Source organism: Monodelphis domestica, chromosome 1, assembly GCF_027887165.1.
Source record: "Monodelphis domestica isolate mMonDom1 chromosome 1, mMonDom1.pri, whole genome shotgun sequence".
Taxonomy (NCBI): domain Eukaryota; kingdom Metazoa; phylum Chordata; class Mammalia; order Didelphimorphia; family Didelphidae; genus Monodelphis; species Monodelphis domestica.
Window position 1 is genome coordinate 74,837,264 of NC_077227.1, and position 27,908 is coordinate 74,865,171.

Genomic DNA, 27,908 nt, shown 5'->3' on the forward strand with positions numbered 1-27,908 from the left:
TTCTGAAGAAATGCAGTGAACAGTATTGAATACAGAATCAGAAAACTATGGATGGCAAACATAGCCTATCTGGATAGCCATTGGTGTATTTATCTTGATTGTTTTCTTTGTTAAAACTGAAGAATAGGAGTGGATAAACGAAGGATATATAAGTACATTTATTGTGATGTAAGCACATAAAGACATTAATAAACATTATAAAAATAAAATCATTCAAAGAATTGATGTGATGTTGGCCTGATCACCTTTAATCTTCTGTCTGGGGCCAATAAAATCTTCATAGCCATTGGCTAAAAGGGAGCTGACTGAGCAAAGAGGCTTACTATCCACAGCATTCCTGGTAGAATTGGGGCAGGATATTAGGTTATTCTGAAGATGACTGAAAACTACCAGGAATGAAGGGCATCTAGGAAGCATGGTGGATAGATTGCCAGGTCTAGAGTCAGGAAGACTTATCTTCCTGAGTTCAAATCTGACCTCACACACTTCCTAGCTGTGTGACCCTGAACAAGTCGTTTAACCCAATTTGCCTAACATTTCCCCATTTGTAAAATAAACTAGAGAAAGAAATGGCAAACCACTCCATATCTTGGCCAAGAAAATCCCCAAAGGGGTTAATGAAGAGTCTGACATGACTGAAAACAAATGAACAACAATAACAACTGGAGGGAAGATATAAAACCCCAAAGGGAAAAGCTGAGATTTGATGCCTGGAGAACAGGCTGTTTTTCACCACAATATACCAACCAGAAGATATCGGTGGATGTGCAGCATCCGAGGTGTGTGTTGCTTCTTCGTATCTGTGCCCAAGTCACACATATTCCCCGCTTGTGTGCTCCAAGTTGTAAGTGCTTTGGCAACATACAAATCCCCAATGGCATATTATACGTATTTGGTCTTCCCACTGAGAGTATGATTATTTGTGGGAGTGAGGTCAAGGTTTCTATCTGGATGTTCTGTTGTTAATTGCCATCATGATGCTATTTCATTAAATGCCTTTGTTTTAAACTTTATGCCCCTCCTGAACGACTAGTAAAAGTAAACACACTGGTGAGCACCTACAAACTATGGTTCTGAAAGGATTTTAATCTACAAAGTATCTAAAATCTGGAATAGCTTTTGGGGAAAGGGGAGGATGCATCTCAGGGTAAAGTCCCTCATTCTACAAAATTAAACTCATTAAACAAAAGAACAGGTTGTTTTACAAAGTAAAAGATGGATTCCTCATCAATGGGATAGTTTTTAAATTTCCTAACCATTTACTTGATGCCCTCTAATGTCCCAACCAAATCTAAGACTTCATGATTCTATACCACAAATGACTAGATGTGCTCTAACCAAAATAAATTAATAAAAAATCTCCAGATTGTTCCTTTCCCAACCCTGTAAGCTTCCTTACCCCATCTCTCACCAAGTTCAGTTTCTCTGGTGCAAATGAATTGAGACAGGGTATGGGGCCCCTTCGCCTGTTTTTCATATACTCAAAAAACCTCATCTTCTAATCCACCCTGACTTTGGATCTATGCTTACTACACAAATCCCTTTTTGGACTATTGATTTTCCCTGACGATGTGGCTTTCCTTTGATTCTACAGTGGGGGGGACAACTTTCATCGCTAGGCACGTGCATGAAATGAACCACCATCTTGGCAAAGTTTTGGAAGCTGCCTTCTTATTCATATTGATTTAACAAATACACACAATCATAAGGGAACCCCAAAAGTCATATTATAAAATAAAATCACAACCAAAGGACTGAACTAGTGACATTGTAAACATTAAACCACAGCAGGTGTCAGACTTATGGCTGAACTGGACAGATGCATTTTCTTGATCCAATTTCATTATTAAGCCCACATTGATCACTGAGTTGTTGGACTTGGAACTAATTAACTCGGTTAGTTAGAACTTAGACATAATTATGGCAGCACTTTGGGCTCAGTCCCCACAGAGGCCAGTTAGCTTTGCACAGGAAAAAAATAATAATCACCACCCTAGGTTCCCTGACTAGAGGCTGCGATGCTAACACTGGTAGGAGACTGAGAATGTACCCTAAACCCAGCCACAAATTCGTAATACTCCAGCCCTAATTATACATAAAATGATCCCTAATCCCAGCCTGATCCCTTAATACCAATAAGAGACTGAGCTCCTAATTGCACCCAAAGATTAACCCCTAACCTTGGCCAAGGACCAACTCCCTAACCTTTAATACAAATCGACCCCACTCCTACCCCAACCTAGGAATCAGCCAAAATCCTTAATCCAGCCACAGTGGCATTCCTCTGTCAACTCTGGTCCTAGATTGAGTCCTAATCTAAGTCCAAACCCCTAAATACAGACTATAGACTGAGCTAAGAGCTAATTTCTGTGACCAAACTGACCCTCTAACCCTGGCCATAGACTGATACCCTAACTGTGGCTATAACCTGAGTCCTGACCTTTAAACCCTTAGTCCTGGCCAAAGCCTTAGGATAAGGAGTTTGGCATAGTGAAGAGTTTTAGACTTGGAGCCAGGAAGACTTTGGTTCAAATCCCACCTCTGACACTTATTAGCTATTTGGCAAAATGAGACAAGTTGGACCAACTGGTCTGTCGTGCCAGCTCCAAATTTATACCTCTAGAATGTAAAGCTAGCTACAAACTGGGCCTTGCCTAATCTGGCTATAATCCTCAACAAACCCCCTCCCCCCCCAACCAAAGACAGACCATTAATTTCAGTCAGAGACTGATCCCAACCCAACCCCAGTCACAGATTTAGCCCTAACACTGACCCCTGGACCCAGATGGAACTCTTCACTCCAATCAAAACTGGAGCACAAGATAGCCACAGAACTAGCTCAAGTCCTGGCCATTGATTGACCTCAAGCTCTGGCCATAGATTCTAGCTGACCTCTTACCTAGCCATTGATTGACCCCAAGCTCTGGTCATAGATTCCAGCTGACCTCTTGCCTGGCCATAGATTCCAACTGACCTCTTGCCTGGCCATAGATTGCAGCTGACCTCTTGCCTGGCCATTGACTGACCCCAAGCTCTGGTCATAGATTGCAGCTGACCTCTTGCCTGGCCATTGATTGACCCCAAGCTCTGGTCATAGATTCCAGCTAACCTCTTGCCTGGCCATTGACTAACCCCAAGCTCTGGTCATAGATTCCAGCTAACCTCTTGCCTGGCCATTGATTGACCCCAAGCTCTAGCCATAGATTCCAGCTGACCTCTTGCCTGGCCATTGATTGACCCCAAGCTCTAGCCATAGATTCCAGCTGACCTCTTGCCTGGCCATTGATTGACCCCAAGCTCTAGTCGTAGATTCCAGCTGATCCCTTGCCACTGCTCAAAAGGGAGAACAGAGGAGAAAATGAGGGCATCTCAGCACACACCCGTATCAACTTTTGGAGCTACAATTTAGAAATGTCAGCTTTGTACACCAAGGGCGGCACATTTTTCATGTTGCCACAACGATCACATGCATACCAATACACTAAAATAGCACAAGAGACAACCTTACAGAGAAGAGAGGAAAAAGCATCAGAGGAAGCAGTGTGAGCACATTTCATATCACTGGGTGATAATAGCCCTTTCATTACATATCATTTAAAAAAAAACACAATGCACACATACACATACATATACACACACAAATCTCAAAACTGAGGTGCTAAGCAGCATGGATCAGTGCAAAAAGAACACAGATTAGGTTCACTTTGGTACCAGAATACTATGATGGTTTCTTTCTTTCTTAAAAAAATAAAATAAAATAAAATAAAACAGTCACGAGCAACCAGGAGAACTCAAGGCTCAGGCTCAGATCTTTTCCCCCAAACAAAGGGGAAGGTTGGCATTAGTTTCTTCTCCAGATCCAATTTTCCTGGTTTAAAAATGATCGTGCAGGCAGCCTGGCATCCGTCCATATTCCATGATCCGCACGGGAAGATCTGGAGAGGCCTTGAGGGCTCAGTTGAAAAGAGATGACCATCCATCCATCTGCCAACTTTACAACACACATGCTGACTCTGAAGCTCTTTGTATGGGGGACGGGACCCATGCAATGTCCAAAGGACCTCACTAGCACTCGTGTCATCATTAAAAAGGCAACACCTGTGTGTCTTGCAGTTTGTTATGTAAAAGTCTGGGCTACTGGCTGAGTGTCTGTGGGGAACCCCCAAAATGACAGGATGATACCCCAGGTTCCTGGGCTTGGGGGAATGAAGGGAAGGGCTGCCTCCTTGAATGTAAGCTGCATTTATACGGTATGGTTTCCCAAGACCACGATGGTGTAGTCACACTTACGAAATGTGGGAATTTCTAGGCATCCCAGCACCTTTGTCTCTACCTTCCCCATCAAAACTTGTTCTGAGAAAAGGAGCTTATTCCCAGGGAAGTTTATGTGACTTCTAAGGCTTAATGTGTGACACCCCTTCTCCAGTGGTATTTGCATTTTGAGAAGGGCCAGAGAGCCTTAAGTACAGGGAAGATGCTCAATTGTGGAGTTGGGGGCAGCTTCACACAGCGTGGGGGCGAGGGTCCTTTCTTGGGGTCCCTGACATCGAACCCTACGTCTTACGGATGTCCCTGAAAGCAGACATCGCTCACGGTCCTGCCTGTTCACAAGACCCAGGCACAGGTCATACCCACTGCGATTCAATGTGTTCTGAAGCAGGCATTTGGAAACCGTCCACTCTACTTGCAGTGAAGAAATAACTCAGACCTAGCAGAAGTCCCCGAGCCACTTAGTAATTCATTAACCGAGCGAGGCCTGAAAGGCAATCACTCTCAGGTGGAGGGCTGGGCTGGGCTGGGGGAGGGTTCACATTTGGTATCGAGGTTTCGTAAGACTACAGCATGAGGTCTGAAATGAGGTTAACCAATATTAACACTGAAAAAAGGAAAACCGCCAATGCTTCAGAGCTCCCCTTGGAAAGCTTGTCCCCAGGAAGAAGAGATGCGATGGGTAGGATCCTCCCTTTCAACCCCAGAAACACGCTGCAGTGCTTATGGCACCTAAATAATGAGCTGGAGGCTTGCTCCAGCACAGGAAGGCAGAGATGGGTGATGAGTCAACAGGCAGAAATTTTTCAATGGCAGTCGACGGACAATTTCTACCTCTTTCCCTTTTCCTCCCACTTGGGTCTACCCAAGGGCTGCTAATGAAATGACTGCCTCAGATACTTCTTCTTCAAACAGGCTGGCATCCCAATCCCAGAAGGCTTTGCATGGACTTTTTTTCCTGAATAATTTGTCTTCTATAGCATAGGGAACTGGCCGTTCCCATAAAGTCTCAGGGGAGAAAGGAAAGGGCATCTCGGTTATTCTACAGCTGTGCTTGAGTGGACACAGCAGCTAGGACGTCTCAGGGACTGGATCATGGTTCGAAATGGCCTTCTCTTTCCCTCCTTAATCAGGGCCTCCTCACCACCGGGTTGTGTGCCCTCTTTCGAGGGAACCGTCTGGAACTGTTCGATCTGAATCTCCAGATGCTTCTGGATGGCCAAGCCCAGGACCTCTGGGTCAACGGAAGCTCCGTACACCTCCCACGTCATCCCCTCTTCGTCCCATCTGACCTCTCGCACCGGGGATTTGGGCTCCTCTCTGCTGACCTCGAGGTTCACCTCCGGGAATACGTGGGGGGGCACCTGATCTTTGAGAGGGGGCGGGCTGGTGGCCACCGCCTTGCAGGCCGTTGACGGAGCCGTTTGTACCTCCGCATCCCTGCAATGCAAAGAGGCCGATGGTCCCAAAGCCAGGTCTCCAGTGGAGGTCATGGTCGACACATCTTTGGTCTTGGTGATCGGGTCTGCGGCTGGCTGGAGTGTAGAACCTGCTGTGGATTCCTGCTGTGGGCACTTGGTCGGGGCATAACAATGAATGCAAACAGGGGCCTCCTCTGCCAGTCTGCGATATCTAACCAAGTGCTGGTTATGGAGGCCAGATTCACTCACGGATGACACCAGCTTGGGAAATGTCAGAATCTCTGACGTGGACAGGACATGGCAGCATCCAGGGACGCCCATTTCATTCATGGGGCATAGCATCCCAGGGCCAACCTGGAGGGCTGGGATGGGCAGGGGGTGGCAGTAGGCAGAGTGGGTATCACTCGTCTTTGCAGAAGTTTCTGCTTGTCTAGGACAGTAGGGAGAAGAGGGGGTGGCCATGTGCCCAGGAGCCATGGGCACAGAGCATGGGGGGATGCTACTTTGGGTCCTGCCACCTGGATCTTGAATTGAGTCACCCCCACTACTGTCACCAGCTATCTGGATGTCTACCACCGTGCCAGGTAAAGTACCGACTGCATCTCTACCAGCCTCAGCATCCTGGGAGACTGGATCGCCTTCTCTATTGCCAGCAGAACCTTGAGGGTCAAGATGAGGAGGCTGCCTATCTGGGTCCACGCTGTCATGATGCCCCATGCCAGACCTCTGGATCAACACATTCCTTGGCACGAGGCCGCTTCTTCCACTTGGTGAGGAGCCCAGAGCAGAACAGCTAACACTAGCTTCCATGGGCACGTTGAGGCTGAGATGCCTACAGCCTGACGCTAGATCAGAATGACTTCGCTGTACCACAACCCCTGGCACTCCCAAGCTCGATGGTGATGGGTCATTCTCCCCCATGAAGTACACATTTCCAACAGTGCTGCTCTTAGAGCGGAACACTGAGCTCTTCTCCTGCCAGGGGGAGGGTGCCGGGGCTGGGCACGAGACATGGCTGGCTGCTCTCAGTGTGCTTTCCACTTCTCTTCCCTCTGTGGCCCCAATGCCGCTTGCTCCAGCCAGCTGGCTTGGGTCATCCTCCTCAGTAGGACTCTGGCAGACTGTGCTACTGACAGTCTTCCGGAGCTCTTGCCCATTGCCTGGTCTTTCACCCAGGAGGTTGGAGGAACTCTTGGAGAGGGGTTGGCCATGGAGAGTTGAGGTTGGGTGGCACTCTGGGTGAGAGTCGCTGGTGGCCATGGCGAAGAGTCTTCCCTACAAGAAGAGCAGAATTTCAGAGATTTGGCAGAATAAATGGCAAATGAGCACGATTCAGCTTCACCCGTCCAGAAATTAAATTTAACCCAATTCAGCAAGTCTATATTGAATGCCCCAAATGTGTTAAGCCCAATGATAAGCTCTTTGGAGGATACAAAGAAATATAAGTATTTTCTGACCCCTAGGAGCCCACGATTTGGCCAGGGGGATTTAATAAAGGGAGATCATGAAGTGTAATGAATGGAAAACTACCAGGATTCCAAAGATCTACTTCTTTCCCTCATATGTCATGTGACTTTAGGCAATTCATATAACTTAAACCTCAGTTTCCTTATGTTCAAAATAAAGCTGGCTAGTAAGCAACAGAATAATCAAGATTTGAGAGTAACTGTTGTATGCCCTCCTGATCTGCTATTCTCTAGGTCTATAAAATAATTTTATTTGTTCTCCACAATAAACTGGTGAGACTGGCAGTACAGTGATTATTATCTTTATTTTTTCTGTCTCCACAAAAAAAGAACAGAAAACCAGCCTTGCAAAACATAGGTTAACAGTGGGTGTGGGCTTGTCAACTGTTAGGCTTTCTCTAACAAAGTTTTAGTATTCTCTTTTAATTAATTAATTTTTTATTAAAATCTTTACCTCCCATCTTAGAATCAATACTATGTATTGACAGGACCTTCTGTCTCTAGGCCTGGCTCTCAGTCTATGGAACCACCTAGGTGTCTCTTAGTATTCTCTTCTAGCATGGTTTAGGTAGGAGAATTTAATAATTTTCATTCCTGTTGAACAAAGATGGGCTCTAGAAAATGAAACCCTCCTACAAATCACAGCCCATGCAAACAAAGTCTACCTACTTACCTTCTGGGATTTTTAAAAAAATGTTCAGTACACCTAGGTTCTCCCTTTTGGTCTCATCTTCTCACTCAATGAGGCAAGAACAATTCAGGGAAACTTCAAGTTGTCCTCTGTAAACATAAAAGAAAGAAAGAACAACTCAGCCTGGGAGGGGAAAAAAGTGAGCCAAGAAACACAAAGATCAACAAAGCAAGAAAGAAAGTCAATATCAAGGAACTAAGGGATTCAGGGTTTAAAGAGAACAGGCATTCACCCAATAGCATGTCTAAGCCCATAAACATAGTTCCCTTCAATAAAACAGCAATCTATCATCAACCAACACATATTTACTAAGTAGGTACTATATGCCAGGTCCTGTGGTGGGTAATGTGAATACAAAAAAATCCTATAAAACAAAAGCACAACAACAGAGAGAGGGAGAGAAAAGGAGGGGAGAGAGAGAGAGAGAGAGAGAGAGAGAGAGAGAGAGAGAGAGAGAGAGAGAGAGAGAGAGAAGAATGTAATGTAGGAAGGGGAGAAAGAAAGGGAGAAAAGAAGGAAGGAGGGAGGGAAGGAAAGAAGGAAGGAAAGGAGGGGAGGGAGGGAAGGAAGGAAGAAATGAAGGAAGAAAGAGAGGGAAAAGAAGGAAGAAAGAAAGGGAGGGAAGGAAGGAAGGAAGAAAGGAAAGGAAGGAAGGAAGGGAAGGAGGAAAGGAAGGAAAAGAGAAAGGAAGGTAGGAAGGAAAGATGAATCATTGTCCTATTGGAGCTTACTTACATTCTATAAATGGGAAGCAACATATGCATGTAAATGCATGCAAAATATTTTAAAAGTAAGTCCAAGGGAATTATAGGGAGGAAGAAAGCATATCAATCAATCGATAAGCATTTATTAAATGCCTACTATGTGCTAGGTACTGTACTAAGCACTAGAATCTGGGGATACGAGGAAAGGCTTCTTTGAGCAGGTACCACTCACTGGAGCTAAGCTTTGAGGGGACCCAGAGACTCTAAAAGGGGGAGTTGAGAAGGGAGTGTATTCCAGCTATGGGGAAAAGCTTGTTTAAAGGCACAAGGTGGGAGATGAAATACCTTCCAGTTGCCTGCACAAAAGGTATCTATTTACCTTTACCTCTTCCTATCTCCCCATGTCAAGTGGAAGGCTCCCCCTCTCCCCAGTCTATTTGTAGCTTCGTGCCTGCCTCTCAATTCTGGATACTGCCCTGTTATCTGTTAGTGCCCAGTGCTTCTCTTTGGGCTTCGAAGGACCCTCTAACCTCATTCTAAAGTGTATACACCCAACCCAGCTGTGCTCTTCAGACCAGATTGCTGTGGACAACCTGGGCAACAGAGAACTTCCTTTGTAACCTGAGTCAGACTGAGAAATCAATAAAATTACTGCTTCTGATAGTTACCAAGATGTTCCCAAAGCAAACAAAACCAAACACATCCTGACATGTGGAGTACGAGTGCACTCAGAATTGTTGGGCAAACAGAAAAGGGATTAGAGGGATGGATGTGGAATTCATCGAATGCAGGATGCTTTCCCCTGCTTCCTCCAAGGCACGCATGACTTAGGGGCCATCCCCTCCAGGAGACAAGGTATTCCCAGATCCCCAAGATGCCAGTGATGTCTCTCCCTCCTGAAATTCTTCCTTTGTAGATCTTGGAATAGATACTGCAGCTCCTTATTACCAGTAGGAACATAAACCCCTTTGAAAAAGGGATAATTTACTTGTTTTTTTGTCTTCATATCACCAGGTTAGCACCATGTCTGGGCTCAGAGTAGTAGCTCCTTAACATATTTCCTGAATTGAATTTCACTCATTCCACAGAACTGATTTAGTTGAAACGAATTTCTGCCTTAACAAACGACTGGCTTGTGATCAAAGCTAGTGACCTTTATGATGCTCTCCTGAACGAGGCAAGCAAATCTATGCCCTTTACTTGTTGCCCCACTTTTTGTTTGACTAACCAATACTTCTGCCAGGTTCTCAGGGATTGGAACTAGGGGAAGCCAGTGGGAGGGAGGGAGGGAAGGAGGGAGGGAGAGAGAGAGAGGGAGAGAGAGAGAGACAGAGAGACAGAGAGAGAGAGACAGACAGACAGACAGACAGAGACAGAGACAGAGAGAGAGAGAGAGAGAGAGAGAGAGAGACAGAGAGAGACAGAGAGAGACAGAGAGACAGAGAGAGAGAGAGAGAGACAGAGAGAGACAGAGACAGAGAGGGAGGGAGAGAGAGAGACAGAGAGACAGAGAGAGAGAGAGAGGGAGAGAGAGGGGGGGGAGAGAGATGGGGGGGAGAGAGAGAGAGAGAGAGTGTGAGTGAGAAACACCTCAGATGTACCAATAATTTACTTTTTCACCTGATGCTAATGCCATTGGGTCACCTCTGCTCCCAGAAATCCCTGCATTCATATCTACCTGGCTCCATTCCTGCTTGCCCGATTATTTGCCAAACTGCCTGGGAGTGTTAAAAGACTTGGAAACCATCCACGATTCCTCTATCTTCACTCACCTACCTTTCACAGGTATTCAGATCCATAGAACTTGGGAAACTCCTGTTTGCCAAAACAGAGTTTTGCAACTTAAAAAAGCCCTTTTAAAAAATTTAAAAAGCTTTTATTAAGCATGAACTCTGTAGAATACATTGAATTGGGGGGGGGGGTATAAAGATGAAATCACTTATAGCACCTGCCTTCAGAGTATACAGTCTAACAGAAGGAAATAAGGAGAAAAAAAAACATTTACACCAATAATAAATCAAGGTAGATCATGATAAATATAAATGGAATGTCTAGACAAAAATACTACAAGAGTAGATTGCTTCTAGCTAGAGGAGCAGGGGTTAAGGCCATATGAAGGAGGTGGCACCTTGAAAGAAAGGAAATATCTGGAGAGAGAGATGGCTGGTTCTAGGCATAAGCAAGGGCAGATAAGAACAGAAATGGTGAACAATCCTGTCTGGCAAGAAGATAGACTATGTAAGGAAAGACAAACAGCCTGAGTGAAGACTATGGAGCATCTCAAATGCCAAGATAAGTAGTTTATGCTTTATTTAGTAGGTCAGGGTGAGCCCCCAAAGATTTTTGTGCTCAAGAAAACAGCCTAACCCACACGGGATTAAGGATAGAGAAGAAGATCATATGGGTAAAAGATGGATGGAAGCTATCACAACAGAGAGGTAAAAGGGGGCCTTAATAAAGGTAGCTCCTAGTAAGAAAGAAAGGTAGACGCATAAAAAAAGCTAAGACTATTCTGGAGGTAGAATTAACAGGACTTGTCAATCAATCAACTGCAAGGAAGGAAGAAGACAAAAATGTATTAAGCACCTCGCCTATGCTTAATATATTATATAAATTTTATTTCATTTGAACTGCACAACAACTTTGGGAGGTAGATGTTATTATCCCTATTTTACAGTTGAGGAAACCGAGGCAGGTGTCCAGGGTCAGACAGGTAGCAAGTATCTGAGGCTAGATTTGAATTCAGATCTTGATTCTAGGCTCAGTGCTCTATGCACTATGGTGCCACCCAGCAACCTCTAGGGGGAATTAAAAAATGTCATGGGGAAGAAGATGGTGGGATGTGTCATTGCTAGGAACTGAAAAGGTAGAAGGGGAAGGGCAAAGGGAAGATGAAGACAGGATTGAGGATTTAGAGCTGAAAAGATTCCTTTGATATGTTGAATTCAAGGTGCTGGAAGGACTCCAAGGTAGAAGCATTCATCAGAGAACTGAAAGTGTAGGATTAGGGGTAGCCAGTGGATAGAGAACCAGGTCTAGAGATGGAAAGTCTGGAGTTCAAACCTGACCTCAGACTGATCCTGGACAAGTCACTTAACCCCCATTGCCTAACGTTCCCACTCTTTTGCCTTGGAACCAGTATATAGCAGTGATCCTAAAACAAAAGGTTAAGAGTTAAAAAAAATGAAAAAAGAAAAGTATAGGACTAGAGCTCTGGAGAGACATAGAATATAAAATGCAAAATAGGCATTTATTCTACCCTCCATATAAGCAAGAAATAATTGAAAGCACAGGAGTGAATGAGGTAGCCAAAGGAGGATTTAGAGGCAGGAACTAAGATGGTTAAGAACTGAGTCTTGGGAAAGAACCATACTTAAGAAATAATAAAAGAATAAGGATCCAATAAGAAATATTTAAATAGAATAGTAAAAGAGGTGAAAGAACCATGAGAAGACCATCACTTTTAGATATCACGAACTGAATGTTCTGGAGGCATCTTGAACCCAACATATTCAAAGCCAAACTCTCCTCCTCCCAATCTGTAATTTCCCAACTATCCTATTACTCTCAAGGGTGCCACCATCTTCCCAGTCATCTAGAATGGAAAACTCACTGTGTCACCCTCTAATCCTCATTTCCATACACCCCACAAATCAAATCTTCTTGTTTTTACCTTCACAATAGCTCTCATTTCCTCTACTTACACAGTCATCACTCTTGCAGGCACACACTACTTCTTACGTGGAATTATTTATTTTTTAAACCCTTACCTTTCATCTTAGAATCAATACTGTGTATTGGTTCCAAGGCAAAAGAGTGGTAAAGTGGTGGTAAAGGCTAGGCAATAGGATCACAGAGCTAGAAAGTATCTGAGGCCACATTTGAACCCAGGACCTTGATTGAATCTAGACTTCACTATCCACTGTGTGACCTAGCTACTCTCTCATTGAAGAATTTTAAACTCCTTAAAAATTCTGGGTAGAGTTTTCAAAATCCACTTTGGGACAAAGGCAGGAATAAACCACCAACCAACACAGCCCAAACTCTAGGATAATTGTTGAGGTCAAGCTGAGAGTAGGATATTTCAGGCAAAAAACACTGACCTTTTCCCAACCATGCTCAACTCTTTTGACTTAGATCTTGCACAGAGTTAGATAGAAGCTTGCTGAATTGGCAGGGCTGTGGAAGGATAGATGAGGCTAGGGAGCAGAAAGAAGAGGAAGAAACTAGCTAGAAGCTCCTCTCCAGATATATTGATCCAGCTTGTAGTTAGCAGAAAAGCTATCTAAAGCCAAGCCAGAAACTTGTCCTTATGCACCCCAGTACAAATAACAAAGGTAAAAGTAACAAGGTGAGATCTCATTTGATCATGAGACAGGTAATACAAGTATTATAATTTCCATTCTACAGATGAGGAAATTGAGACCCAGATTCAGTTAGTCACAAAGAGATTAAGTGACTTGCCTAAAGTCAGAGCTCATTATTGGTAGACACCAAAGACAAGAATCCAATAAAATATAAATTCTTGGGGGAAGCTGGGTGGCTTAATGGATTGAGAGTCAGGTCCAGAGATGGGAAGTCCTGGGTTCAAATCTGGCCTCAGACACTTCCTAGCTGTGTGACCCTGGGCAACTCCTTTGACCCCCATAGCCTAGCCTTTACCACTCTTCTGCCTTGGTTCCAAGACAGAAGGTAAGGGTTAAAAAAAAATCTAAATTCTTTTAGGGAAAGGAATATTTTGGTCTTGTTTTTGATTGCCCAGCAAACAGCCTCATATAGTAAGCACTTAATATTAGATTCTTCCCTAATTGATTTCCTAGCTCACTTCCCAAAGAAGCTATTCCCAACCATTTCTTCCCTCCTCAAACTTCCCACACTTTCTCTCAGCTGAGAATCTTCTACTTTACTGAAAAAAAATGGCAGCTTTCTGATTTGAGCTCCCTCCTCTTATGCTTACCTGAAAACCTCTTGACATCATCTCCCATTCTCTCTTCTTTCCCCCCAGCCTCTGATAAAGAGGTACATGTATGCTTGGACCAAGTCCTATTGTCTTCTCCAGCAGATGGCATCCTCAAAATATTATCCCTCAAATAGCAACCTCTCTCTACGCACTTGGACCTTCTCTTTTGCAAATATGCCCGTATCTCCCCCATCCTTAGAAAAAATCCTAGATCCTCAACTATAACTGCTCTCTCCAGGTACCAGTGCTCCCTTAATTGCCAGATCTGATTGCCTTTTCTCAGCCCTAAACCTTCTTGACCTATGTGCTCCATTTGACACTGATAAAGAGCCCTTCCTATTAAATATTCTCTCCTCTCTAGGTTTTTGTGACACTCTTCTCTCCCAATCCTCTTACCTGTTTGACCACTCTTTCTCAGTCTCCTTTGCTGGTTCATTATTCACATTATCCTTCCTGACTACAGATGTTCCCCCAAGGTTCTGCCCTAGGTTCTCTTCTTCCTCTAACGGTCTTTCTTGGTCACTTCCATTGGCACCATGGGCAAATGATTCACAAATCAATTTAGTACTAATCTCTTCCCCAAGATTCAGTCTCACATCACAAATGCCTATTGGACATTTCAAACTGGATGCCCTAGAGCCATCTTAAACTCAACATGTCTAAAATCATTATCTTTCCCTCCAAAACCTCCCACTCCAAATTTCCCTTTTTCTGTTGGTAACAACGCCTTCCAATCTACCATGTTCATAACCCCAGCATCATCCTCAATTCCTCTCTCTCTTTCACCTTACATATCCTTGGCCAACCTTGCCAGATCTATTCACAACAACTCTCACACATGACCCATTTTCTCTACTCACATAGTTGTGATCTTAGTTCTGGCTCTCATCACTCTCTCCTAAGTTATTGTAACAATCCCCTAATTGGTCCCCTTGCTTGCCTCAAGTCTCTCTCCATTGCAATTGAGTCTATAGACTGTTGCCAATATAATTTTCTTTAAATGCAGATCTGACCAGGAGACTCCATTTAACCAACTCCAGTAGCATCCTATTTCTTCTAGGATAAAATTTAGACTCCTTGCAATGTCCCTGAACAATCTGCAGGGATCTAAAAAACACTATCCACAAGCAGAGGATAAACTGTGGGAGTAAAAACACCGAGGAAAAGCAACTGCTTGACTACAGGGGTTGAGGGGATATGTCTGAGGAGACTCTAAATGAACACTCTAATGCAAATACCAACAACATGGAAATGGGTTCGAACCAAGAACACATGTGATACCCAGTGGAATCGAGTGTTGGCTATGGGAGAAGTGGTGGGAGGGGGAGGGAGGAAAAGAAAATGATCTTTTTTTCCAATGAATAATGTTTGGAAATGACCAAATAAAATAATGTTTAAAGTGAAAAAAAAAATTAGACTCCTCTTTTTAGATTTTGAAGCCCTATGTGATATGACCCCAACCTATCTTTCCACCCTCAAAAGGCATCTCTCCTCTTCCCCAGGCACACAAATCTGCAATCCAACCAATCTGGTCTTTTTTTTCCTCTAAGAACTACCCCACTTCTTGGAGTTTTTGTACTATCCATATCTTAAGCTTAGAACGCACTGCTTTCTGATCTCTACCTTGTACTCTTTCTTTAAAACACAGCTGAAGCACCATTTTCTGAATAAAGCCTTTCCTGATCCCCATAATCCCTCCCAAACTACCTTGTATTTAATTACTTTGTACATATTTGTATTTATTCACCTTATGCTTATGCTATATTTTTATCAAATGAGATAATATTTGTAAAGTACTTAGCATAGTCCATTTTTTCAGGTTTAGTCATTGTTCAATCATGTCCAACCCTATGTGATCCCTTTTGGCATTTTCTTGGCAGAGATACTGGGGTGGTTTGCCTTTTCCTTTTCTAGCTCTTCTTATAGATGAAAAAACTGAGGCAAACAGGGTTAAGTGTCTGAGGTCAGATTTGAACTCAGGAAGACGAGTCTTCCTGACTCTAGACCTAGTGTTCTATCCACTGTGCTACCTCACTGCCTGCACAGTCCACAGCAAGCACTATAAATACTTGCTTTCCCTCATATAAACATCTGCCGTCTCTCCTGTTAGAATGAATGTAAGCTCTCTGGCAAGTGGTAATAGGTTCCTCCTTCATACACTACCTGGCACATGCCAGGAATTTAACAATTACAGACTGATTGATACTTGTTAAACTGAATTGATAATAAGTCTCCAGCATCCCATCAAAGTTCCAAGAGTCACCCTGTCCCAGAGGACAAGCCACCAGGACTTGTTTTTCCCAGAAAGATTAGCTAAAGGCTGAGATTTACACAAAAGTATCCATTTGCCCTATATCTGAGCTCAGAGATGGGAGTTTCTGACCAATTGGTCAGCATGGCTTTTATTTATTTATAAGCTTTATAGAGGAAGAAGGTTGCTAAATCCATTTTCTTAATTAAGCCTATGAGCATAATGAACACCTGAAAAAACCCAAGGCAGGATTTTGCCCAAGAATTATACTTAAATGTTCTTTTTGCTCCATATAAGAAAGGAAATTCATGCTTAGCAAGTATACGTGATGAGTTAACATAAATGACAAGAGGACTGGGAGAATAGAACCTGGCTTCAGTCTTGGCTCAGCCACTTACTGTGTGAACAAATCACTTAATCCTTTTGAGTTTTAGTTTCTTCTCTATGAAATGAAGGATTTGGACCTTAGAGGTCATCTGGCCAACGTAAGGATGACTCTCCTGGATAAAAAATTATTAATAAGATGGTATAATAGGCAAACCCCAATATTACACATTTTAAAATGTATTCATATCTGGGGGCAATTGGGTGGCTCAGTGGATGGAGAGCCAGGCCTAGAAATGGGAGGTCCTGGGTTCAAATTTGGCCTCAGACACTTCCCAACTGGGTGACCCTGGGCAAGTCACTTGACCCCCATTGCCTAGCCCTTACCACTCTTCTACACAGTATTGATTCTTTTTTTTTTTTAAACCCTTACCTTCTGTCTTGGTATGAATACTGTGTATTGGCTCTAAGGCAGAAGAGTGGTAAGGGCTAGGCAATGGGGGTCAAGTGACTTGCCCAGGGTCACCCAGCTGGGAAGTGTCTGAGGCCAGATTTGAACCTAGGACCTCCCGTCTCTAGGGCTAGCTCTCCATCCACTGAGCTACCCAGCTGCCCCCTCACAGTATTGATTCTAAGACGATAGACAACAGTTTAAAAAAATCTCTCACATTGTATTGGTCTAATAGAGGGAATAAGAAATAAACATGAAAATAACTCAATATAAAGAGAGAAGACAGAAGCCACTGGAAGCCTGGGGAAATCAGGAAAGGTCTGCAGAACTTGAGAACTGAGTTGAAGGAAGCTAGAAGCTAAGAGGTATAGGTTAGGAGAAAACATTCTAAGTTATCTGGATTTTAGATCCAATGGAGGGGAAATACCTCTTTGTTTTGTCCAACCTGTACCCAATGCCTAGACTGCATTTCCTTTTGTGTCTTAGAATCCCTGAGTTTCTTTCAAAGTTCAGTTGATGTGCCACCCTTTTGTCTTTCCCAATCCCAAATTCATTTTGCTTGACTCTCCATGTTTTAATGGGGTTTAGTTTTTCTTGCTTTCTCAGTGGTGTGGAGTGGGGAGAGATGGGAGGGAAAGAATACAGACTTAAAAATAAAATGGAAGGAAAATAGAAGGTAGGCATACTTAGACTGAAGGGGAAAAAACCTTAGAGGACACATGATAACGTACTTCAAGTATTTTAAGAGTTGTCTTGTGGAAATGGGAATAGATTTATCTGCTTGTCCCTTGAGGATAAAACCAGGAGAGCTTTCTGAAAGTGGAAGGGATTACTTTTTTTTGTTATTCAAAAATATTTTATTTTCCCAATTACATGTAATAACAATTTTCAATATACATTTTCTGAAATTATAAGATCCAAATTATCTCTTTCCTCCCTCTCAGAGATGGTAAGCAATTTAACCTGGATTGTATATATTATAATATAAAACATACTTCCATAGTGATCCCTGTTGTAAGAAAATATTCATATAAAACCAAAACAGAAAGGGCTACTTTCAAGTAGCAGCTTGATGACATTTGATGAACCTCAGATCCATCTAGATTAACCCTCTCACGAGGAAAGAGAGGCCCAAGAAAATTCAAGTGAGTTGTCTAAGGTCACAAAGGTGGTGAGTATGTGAGACAGGTCTAAAACCCAGGTCCTTCTGACCCCAGAGCCAAGGCTCTTTCTCCAGTACCAAATATCCAGTTGATGTTGAAGAAGAAATTCATGTTTGAGTCAAAGGCTACACTATTGGGCTTTTTCTAGTTCTTCCTACTGCTAGTCCCTTCTCTCTACGATTATCTTCTATCTGCTCTCTTTATCTTATATGTACATATCAGTCTTTTAAAGTGATTTCCTTGTCACACCTGGTGTTGTCATCATTAGACTTTCTTCTTGAGAGATGGGACTGTCTTTTGCCTTTCTTGGTATCTTCATCTCTTTGAATAGTGCCCACCACATAGTAAGCCCTTAGAGAAATATTTATGAATTGTTTAAATGACTAGATGACCTGACTCTAGGAACCCATGAGTTTTTAAAATTCAATTTTCTTTTATTTTCAGTCCTGAATTCTCTCCCTCCTTCACTCTCTTCTCCCCATCCATTAAGAAAGGGGGAAAAAAACCAAAATGCATTACAAAAATGTACTCAAAAAAAAGAAATTCCTGCATGAACTCCCCCTCACCCCACTTCATTCTGCTCTCTTGAGTCCATCATCTCTCTAGCATGTTTCATCACGAGTCCTCTGGAATTACGGTTGTTTGGTATGCTAACAAAATAAAAAGCTGTGATTTAAAAACAAAACAAAACAACCTTTACCTTCAGTCTTAGAATTGATACTATCAGTTCTAATGCAGAAGAGTGGTTAAGTGATTTGCCTAGTCACAGAGCTAGGAAATATTTGAAGCCACATTTGAACCCAGATCTTCCCATCTCCTGGCTCTCTGTCCACTGAGCAACCTAGCTGGCCAGAAACCTATAATTGTAAGGGTAATGATCAACTACCACCTAAGAGGCAAAGAACTTTGAGAACAGGTACTATCAAAAGGTAAAGTAACTAAACAATAAAAGGCATTCCTCATTCTTGCAAAAACATGAAGATAAAGTCCTCAGTATATAAACTTCTACTTTCTGTTTTCCAGGGAATTTGCAATGGGCTCATGTCCTTGGGGAATTTAAATGCATAAAGCCAAATGAGACCCTTAGACCCTGATATTTCTCTCAGGTTCATGTATTAAGGGTAAGACAGATCATCCAAGGGATTTGTAAAGGTAAAGGTGGGTCGGGGGGATTATCTGAATTAGAGAAGAACATGGTTCTTTGATCTTAATGGTGAAAAAAATAAGATGGGCAGCATGACTATCTTATTTTAACTTTTTTTTAAAGCCTTACCTAGTGTCCTTGGTTCCAAGGCAGAAGAGTGGAAATGGCCAAACAAGTGAGGTGAAATGACTTGTCCAGGGTCACACTGCTAAGAAGTACCTGATGCCAAATTTGAACTCGGGTCCTCTTGTCTCCAGGTCTAACACTCTATCCACAGTGCTTCCTAGTTGCCCTGGTTAGTTAACTTTCAATATGTTTGAGTTTTGCCTCTCCAAAAAGTGAGTTCCTTTGAAGCTTTGTTCGTCTTTGTAAGCTCAAGTAGCAGCCATAACAGTGCCTCAAACATAAGCAGGCAGTTTTTACAAAGATACACTATGGCCCAAGTTCAAGAATAAAGGAAATGACTATCTGTTGGCTTGCCCCCAGTTGTGCCTGGGTGATTTATCTGTCCAGTGAGAAAACCCAAAGTAATGAATCTTTGCTTCCTACTGGGGCAAAAGTTCCTTGGGTCTATTGTTTCAACCCAGAGTATTTTCCTAGCTCCTCTGCCCATGATACACATCATAAGGGTTGATAAATATTTGTTGATTATTTTTACTTTGGCTTTGTCAGATATCATGATTGTGACTCTTGCCTTCTTTTTATCAGTTGATGCCCAATAGATTTGGCTCCATCCTCTTACTTTCACCCTATGCTTCCTCATGTGTATTTCTTGTAGACAGCATATGATAGGGTTTTGGATTCTAATCCACTCTGCTATTCGCTTGCATTTTATGGGTGAGTTCATTCCATTCACATTCAGTGTTATGATTACCAGCTGTGTATTTCTCAGCATTTTGATTTGTTGATTGATTATACAGTACTTTGCACAGTATTCTGCACTGGTAGTGTTGATGGCCTGAAAGGACCTCGTGGAGAGGAAGGCTGACCCCCTCCACAAATGCCTTTCCCTATAGTTCTCTAGGGTGGAAATATCTGGAGAAAAAACTGCAACCTCCCTGAACGAGGAGAGGGACTCGTGCCACTTCTGCTCTTCCTATGCTTCCCAATTTAAAATATCTAGATTCAACTTCTCAGAACTGTGGGTTAAGATTCTTTGTGTGAGTGGAAGTTATGCTCTAAGAGTTCCTTTGTAGAAAAGGGCTGAATCCCACTGTCCCCCACCAACTCCTCTCTGCTCTGACACCCTTTATATTTCCCATAATAATAATAGTTTTATAAATCTCTTCAGGTTTGTAAATGGCTTTAAATATTTTAACTCACAACAGTCCTTGAGATGAATGCTTATTTTTTTTTTAAACTCTTACCTTCTGTCTTAGTATCAATTCTGAGAAAGAATGGCAAGGAATGGGCAGTTGGGGTTAAGTGACTTGTCAGGGTCACACATCTAGGAAGTGTTTGGGCTCAGTTTGAACCCAAGTCCTCCCAACTTCAAGCCTGCTACTCTATCCACTGCGCTACTTTTCTATCATATAAATTTTTTTTTAATTAACACATCTGTTTTACCAAGGCATAGAAAGAGAAATGACTTGTCCAGGGTCACACAGTTACTAAATTCATGATACAGGAATTCCAACTTGGGTCTTCTTGAAGGACTCCATGTCCTGGGCTCTATTCACTAATCCACCTATACAATCTAGCTTCACTGTGATTCTGGCCCAAGATCCTTTGGCTCCATGTGCCACTCAGCTCAGCCAGCTTCTCTTGGCACCATGCTTCTCCATGGACCAAGTCTTCCATTTTTACTTAGGCAATTAATTACACTTAACATTCCCCAGGAAGTATTAAGTCATTTTTCTTTATACTGCTGGTATCAAGACATACAAAGAAACTCCTATTGTGAGTGTTGGCTGCTAATCAAGATATCTCTTTTCCCTCAACCACCCCTCCCCCAAATTACCCAGTCAGCTCTCTGCTGGATTCTGCTGTGAATGCAGAGCATATCAACCCCTCAGTCTTAGCTATCCAGGCAGCACCCTCTGGCCACCTGAGAGCCAGAGGCTTAACTTCAGCACATAGTGGGTCACTGACAGGAAGAGGTGATTAGAAGACTAAGCTAGAAACTGAAAAGGTATCTAGCACAATTCAAAGGAAGCCATCCCCACAGGGGAAATGGGAACTAGGCAGCACTGAGAGGAGTAGTCAGAGTTTATTAGATTAGGTCAGGGATTGTTTCCTCCCAGCTGTTGCAGGCTGTGAGTCTCAGTACTATCTTTTTGGGGGTGGGGGTGGGGGTGGGGGAGGAGGTGAGGGTGGTATTACAACACAAACTCTCTCCCTGGATTCTGAATCAAAAAACCAGCGCATGAATACCAGTTGTACCATTTCTGAAACCTTAGGCAAACTGGTCCACCAATGAGCCTCAGTTTCCTTATCTGCAAAATGATGTGGTTGGACCTGATGGTCTCTTAAAGTCTCTTTTGGGTTCAACTCTTGTATTTTCATTATTAAGGCTGAAATCTTGTATCAGAAAAAAATGTTTAGCCTATTTTATGAAACGTGTTTATATTTTTATTCCCAAAGTCAAATGAATAATGTTCTGGCTTGATTCTGGACACTAGTAAATGAAGAACTAGATTCAAAGAACATTTTCATATACTAATTTACACCTATAGTCAGTCAACAAGCATTTATCAAGGGCCTCTAATGTGCTAAACAATCAGGATACAAAGACATAAGACAGGCTCTGCACTAGAAGAGCTCACAGTCTCACTTAAATAGCTCTACAGAAACAAGAGATATAGAAGATAAATTGGAGATAATCAACAAAGAGAAGACACTAGACATTAAAAGGAATAGGAAAAGGCTTCTTGAAGAAGTGGGATTTTAGCTGAGACTTGAAGGAAGTTAAGAGGAGAGAAGAGGGGGAAGAGAATTTCAGGCATGGGGTAGCCAGTGAAAATAAAACTGAAGAAGGGCAGCTAGGTGACTCAGTGGATTGAGAAGTCAGACCTAGAGATGGGAGATCCTGGGTTCAAATCTGACCTCAGATACTTCCTAGCTATGTGACCCTGGGCAAGTTACTTAACTCCCAAAGCCTAGCCCTTATTGCTCTTCTACCTTGGAACAAATACACAGTATTGATTCTGAGAGGGAAGGGAAGGTTTAAAAAAAAATAAAAATAAAGCAGAAGATACTAACAGCGTTGAAAACAGAAACATAAATAGAAGTATTGTTTATCAATTGACTTGTTATTCCCCTACTATAGATGAGAGATGCTGCAGGTCATCATAAGGAAAAATCAATATAGCATCTTCAGCTGTGGGAGGTTGTATAAGAATGTTGGGTTTGGGTGTGGGATTGAATATGAATTCTGATATTGTGTTATCGTAAGCAAGTCACTTCTCTATAAAAAGGATGATAATACTTTGACTACTTGCCTTGCAAATTTGACATGAGGAAAGTGTCACATAGTCCTTTAAAAAAGCTATATGTGTGAGTTATTACCATTACCCTGGAAACACCTGTCCATCCAGATTTAGACAGAAGAGAATAAGCCTGTCTAAAATACAGTGGAAGCCATCTAACACTAACACCCTCATTCCAAAAGGCACCATTACTTTCTACTTGGCGATCTCCCACTGTAACAAGTGTGTGTGTGCACATGTGCGCGTGCAAGCACCAAAGCAGGCATATATATATATATATATATATATATATGTATATTTACACAAATATATTTAAGTATACACACACACACACATATATGTACACACACATTTTAAAAAAAGAATACAACTTCATTATTAGGAAACAGATTAATTCACAATGAATATGACTCTATTTCCTTTGAAAATAAACTAAAGTCAACACTCACTATAACTCACCAAGATACAGCAACAGTGTCCTAAGTGGCAAGGCAGGTAGAGTCCACAAAGCAATCTTTTTGATGAATGAAAAAAGGCTCAAGGCGTATTGAGTTTTCAAAGGTCCTCTCTATCTTGTTGGTAATGTTGCTAAAGGAAGATCAGAAACTGCTCATTGGTGAAACAGTATCCCCGGCATTCTCATTTTCTTTCCATCATGTATCATAAAAGTGACAGGCAAATAAGCCAAGGGATAAGGCTGTCAACTTTTTTTTAAATGCTCCCTCACCCTTCCCCAAAATAACTCAGGCGGAACTCTATTTATAGCACCCAAGTGTAAAATGAAAATGGCCCATTTCGGAGCAGAAAGCTGAAAGCCTGCAAACCCCACAGTCCTTACTCTATTCTCTGGCATTCTAGAACTCCCCAAATGAAAAGAAAGATGAGATGTTGGAAGATTTCCAAAGCTTTTAACAATCCACTTAATGAAAACCCCCATTAGAATGCATGGCAAGGACCGCCACCATTGTAATCATTTGTTCAACATGCCAAAAAAGAAGGGGGGTGGTGGTCATAATTGATCATTGCTGACTGGAGCATAGCACTTATGTTTCAAAAATATATTTCCCAGAGTCTTCTGGGAAATTAAGACCACCCTTATCCCCTAGATAAATTTCAGGATCTGAGTTCTGCCAATGGGGACTTCTTCCTGTTTTCTTTTGCTTAATCTTCTGCCTTCCTTTCTTAAAGGATTATGGCCACACAGGCACTAGGGAGACAAAGAGTTGAACCAACCAGCATAGCAGGCTGGCATCAGGTTCAAGTCCTGACTCCCGTTTGCTAACTATATGTTCTTTGACAAGTCACTTCATTTCCCAGCACTGAGTGCCCTCAGCTTAAAGGAGGAATTACAATTCTTGCTCTGCTTACCTCCCAGGGGTATTATGAAGCAAGTAAACCCACAAGTGCTCTGTAAAATTGGGTATGATATGACCAAGACCAGTTCTATATGATCTAACAGAAAAGTAACAACGGCAAGAGTCCATGAGGTCAGACAAGGGCTTCCACAATATGTCTTCAGAGTGGTTGTGAATTAAACTTCTGAATGGCTGCAGAAAGCAGTAAAGCACTTTAGCATAATGCCTGATATATAGTAAGACTACATAAATACGATCAATTACTGGCTTTTGTAATTATTATTAAACCAAGAGCAAACGGGTGGAAAAGATGAAGAGGAAAGAGCCCTGACAGGGATCATAGAGCCTGGACTCAGTTCCTAGGACTCAGTTTCCCCATCTACAAATTGAGGAGGTAGGACTAGATAGCCTTTGAGACCTCTTTCAGGTCTAGAATGATAAGCCTATGATTTTTACAAGGAAGCATATTTTTGCCAAGCATGAGGGGAGAAAAAAATCTTTAGAATTAGAACTGTCTTAAAAATGAAACTAGCTACCTTGAGAGGCAATGGGTTCTACTTCATTGAAGGGAGGGCTGCTGGCCATATTAATTAGCCAGCACTTTAGGGTATAGTATAAGTTCCTTGACATGGTCTGTTTTTCATTTACTCTCTCTATACTCAAAGCCTTGTACAAGTGGGTGCTTAATAAATGTTGGCTGGATTGGACTGGATTAGAGTGAATTAGTTTATCAGCTCAATTTCCCCTAAGAAGCAGCAGGGGCACCCATGGGGAGCCATGGGAATTGAAAACAGTGAAAGAAGGCGGGGTCAGGCAGAGGGTGCTGAAGACAGACCCAGTTCACAATTTTCCCAAGCCCTGCACTCTCTGGCTTTCCTGCCCTGTCCTCTGACCCTGCTGTACAAACTGTGCCTTTCTTTAAAAATCAAAACAAACAAAAACCAATATTAAATCTCAGCCCCTTGGAGTGACAGAAAGAAAAAAAAAATCCCTGTACTGATCACCCAAGTGGGGAAGAATGAAATCTCTGCTGAGCTGCAGCCATGTGCATGCCAGCCAGGCAACACCTGATCTCATTTCTCCAACAGAGCCTCAACCCACCAGGTCATTTTAAATAGACATCTAATTGTATCCATTTACCCTGACCTTAGATTAGGGCCAAGCTAACCCTAAATGAAACAGCCTAATGGCCATATTTCTTTCCCCTAAATTACCACAAATCCAATCTTTTAAAAATAAGGTTTCAATTTTATCTTAGGGGAGGAAAAATCCTATTTATACCCTCATGTGATACTGATACTTCTCTGACAATACACTGTCAACTAGGCCAAGTTCTTTCCCAATCCTTTTCAGGCTGTGACATGTGTATATCAGGATGTGCCATGGGCATTTTTTTTTTTGTGTGTGCCCCAGCAAGGAAAGCCTGTCAACACAACCAAGAAGTCCTGGATTTCTATGTACTGTTCTACTTGCCTTGTCTCTTTTAGAACTTTCTATGGAAAATTTCATAGCTTATTATATATCTGTTAGAGCTGGATCTTAGAGAGAATCAAAACCTAAATTTTATGCCCATTTCCCTGAAACCTTGTTTTTTGCATTGTGGAAATATTACTAGACTTAAAATCAGAAGGTCTGACTCTGAATCCTGGTTTTCTTATCTATGTGACCATGGATAAGTCAAGACAATTCTCTAGGTCTCAGTTTCTTTATCTGAAAAATGAGAAAACTGGATTCAATGTTCTTTAAGGTCTTTTCCAGATCTAAATTCAAACCCTCATTCATACAGTGGCAGAGTAGGGAACTAGAACCTAGACTTTCCCACTCTCAAATTCAAGGCTCTGTTCTACAAACGAGGAGAAACTCTAGTGTTTAGCATCTATCCCAAGGCTTTGCTTACTCACCCAGACACCACATTTGGCAACTAAAGCCTCATTTCAAGGTTTAGAACATTAGTTCCAAGATCCAAAGGAATTAATTTCTAAAAGGGGATGCCTATTAAGGCAGTCGTGGGGAGAAAATTAGGGACAGGGGTGCTTTCTGGTCTCCTCTGATTATTTTATGGGCAGCAGCTACCTATTCTACCCTTCCATGGCCTAACTATATACATAATATGCACACACCTTAGATCCCTCTCAATCATAGCAATCACCTCTACCCTTTATCCTGCAGGTACCAATCTGCAAAGGGAATGATAAGAACTAAGGAATCATAATGCATCAAGGGCACCTTCATGATGCCCCAAAGTGTAATTCATGAAACCAAGAATGGGTTCCATGACCTGGTTCTCTGATTCGGGGTACTGCAAAAACAAAAGTAACCGAAAGCAGAAAGTTTTGTAGGAAATCTTGTTGTTTTCAACAAATGTTGTTTTCACACCTCACCTTCACCCCCAGTCATTGATAAGATGAAAAGTGGACTTCAGAGAAAACAGTAGCCCCAAATGCAAGTCAGGAACACCAGTGTGAAGGGCACACCAAAAGATACAACCAAATACCTCTGACTGCTACAGCACGAAGGCAGGAGCCATCTCCCTGGACCCTAGAAGGAAAGGCATTTTGGGGATAAGTGGGCTGCCATAAATCACAGCTCACCAAGAGAGCCCTGGAGGCTCCAAGAACTTGCCTGCTCTCTCCTGTCACTGGAACAGCTGTCCCCTCCACCCCCCCCAAGAACCCTCAGAGCCAGCAGAGCCCTGAGGGCCCAGCAGAGAAGTCCAGGGACCAGGCAGCAGCTGCTTTTTCTTTAGAGGGGATTATTCTGCTCTGTTGACACTTCCATATGGACAGGCTGGAGAGGAGTGGGGAGAAAAGAAAGAGAAGAGGAAGGAAAGAGCAGGGGAGAAAGGTTTTCCAACAATCTTCCATCAAAGCTGCTCCCTGTCCATCTTCAGGAGGCCATGAAGGCACGTGTGCACCCAGACTCACAGCAATCAGGACATACACTTCTACACACAATGTGCAAATGCATGTAAACATCTTGCACACACCACACCCACGTGAGCACACACACAAGCATCTGTACATCTACACTCCAGGCACAGCGCCGGTCTCCAGAGACTTGGTTCTTTCCAGGCCTCAGAGCACCACTGCTCTGGGCAAGGGGGTCACCCCAGGATGTTACTCGAGCACACATCATGCTCTCCTCTCAGCCCAGGCTGAGTACATATGGCTCAACAGCTAGCCTGGGGGAGGGGGAGAAGGAGAGGAGGGGACTTAGAACTTCTCCACCACCCCCGCACCCCCAAAGATAAATCCGGGTCTGAAGGGGTGGGGCAAGGCTGGGATGCAGCAGCTTCTTCAATCGATCTCCCCCCACCTCCGCCCCACCCGGGTCAGGAGCCAGGATCAGATCCCGCCAGAGCATCCCTCCCTCCGTCCCTAGCGCGGCGCCAAGGGCGGGGACGCCGAGAGATGGAGGAGGAGATGGGGGCTTGGGATGCAGGACCCTCAGGTGTCCCGCCTCAGTCCAGGGCTAAGAGAAGCCGCTGCCGCCCCTTCTCTAGCCTCTTACCTCACAGCCGGCGGGGAGGCGGAGACGGCGGCTTCCTCCACAGGTGCCCGGAGGCTGCAGCCCAGGGAAGATGGAGCTGGGGGCTGGGAGAAGGAGAGAATGGGGAGGAGGAGAATAAGGGAGGTTGAAGCTAATCCAAGAGCCCCAGACAAGGCCGCCCGCCGCCGCGCCGCCACCGCAACTCAGCCCTCTTGGGACTGAGCTGGGAGGTGGGGCCGGGCCGAGCCCGGCTGGCGGCAGCCGAGGGAGGAGGGGAAAAGGAGGGGAAGGAGGAGGAAGGTGAAGAGCAAGAGGAGGGGGCGGGGAAACGGGCCCGGAGCCGCCCACTCCAGCCTCACCTGGGGCCCCGCCCCCAGCCCGCTCTTCCCGCCGGGGCCCCTAGTCCTGCCCTACCTTCCGCTGCCCCTAACCCGCTTCACCCCTTCTCCTGCAGCCCCGCCCCGCCTCCTTCTCTCCTTCCCCCGGCCTCGCTTCTCCTTGTCCATCACGGTCCCCCTTCCCTTGGCTCCTTCCCTCCCTCCCCTTCCCCTCAGCCTGCTAATGCCAGAACTCCCAGCTCCGAGAGGGGAAGGTCGGGATGGGGCAGCGGTATAAGCCCTGCACCCCGTCTCCCAATGTTTCCCCTAAAAGACCTGAAACAGTGCTCGGTCCTCGTCCTCCCTGCCCGCCCCCTGTCATCCAGCCCTGGGCCTTCCCCAGCGCAGGGGCTCCAGCATCCCCCGAGGACTTTCACTCGCCGATAAACCCGGAAAGCAGCACTCCCTGATTGCC

General features: G+C 43.6%; 1 protein-coding gene across 3 annotated transcripts; it reads right to left on the reverse strand.

Annotated features, from left to right (window-relative positions):
• On the reverse strand, positions 1–27,908 carry GPRIN2 (G protein regulated inducer of neurite outgrowth 2). Of its 3 annotated transcripts, XM_056801011.1 has the most exons (5): positions 27,770–27,908; positions 27,138–27,220; positions 26,009–26,165; positions 7,830–7,936; positions 1–6,965 (listed from the first exon to the last, which is right to left on the reverse strand). In XM_056801011.1, the coding sequence occupies exon 5, from the start codon at positions 6,948–6,950 to the stop codon at positions 5,307–5,309; it is 1,644 nt and encodes a 547-aa protein (XP_056656989.1). In that variant the 5' UTR covers positions 6,951–6,965; positions 7,830–7,936; positions 26,009–26,165; positions 27,138–27,220; positions 27,770–27,908; the 3' UTR covers positions 1–5,306. The 3 variants fall into 3 exon arrangements, with proteins under 3 accessions (XP_056656989.1, XP_007478697.3, XP_056656990.1); XM_007478635.3 differs by lacking the exon at positions 26,009–26,165; XM_056801012.1 differs by lacking the exons at positions 26,009–26,165; positions 27,770–27,908 and adding an exon at positions 27,531–27,585.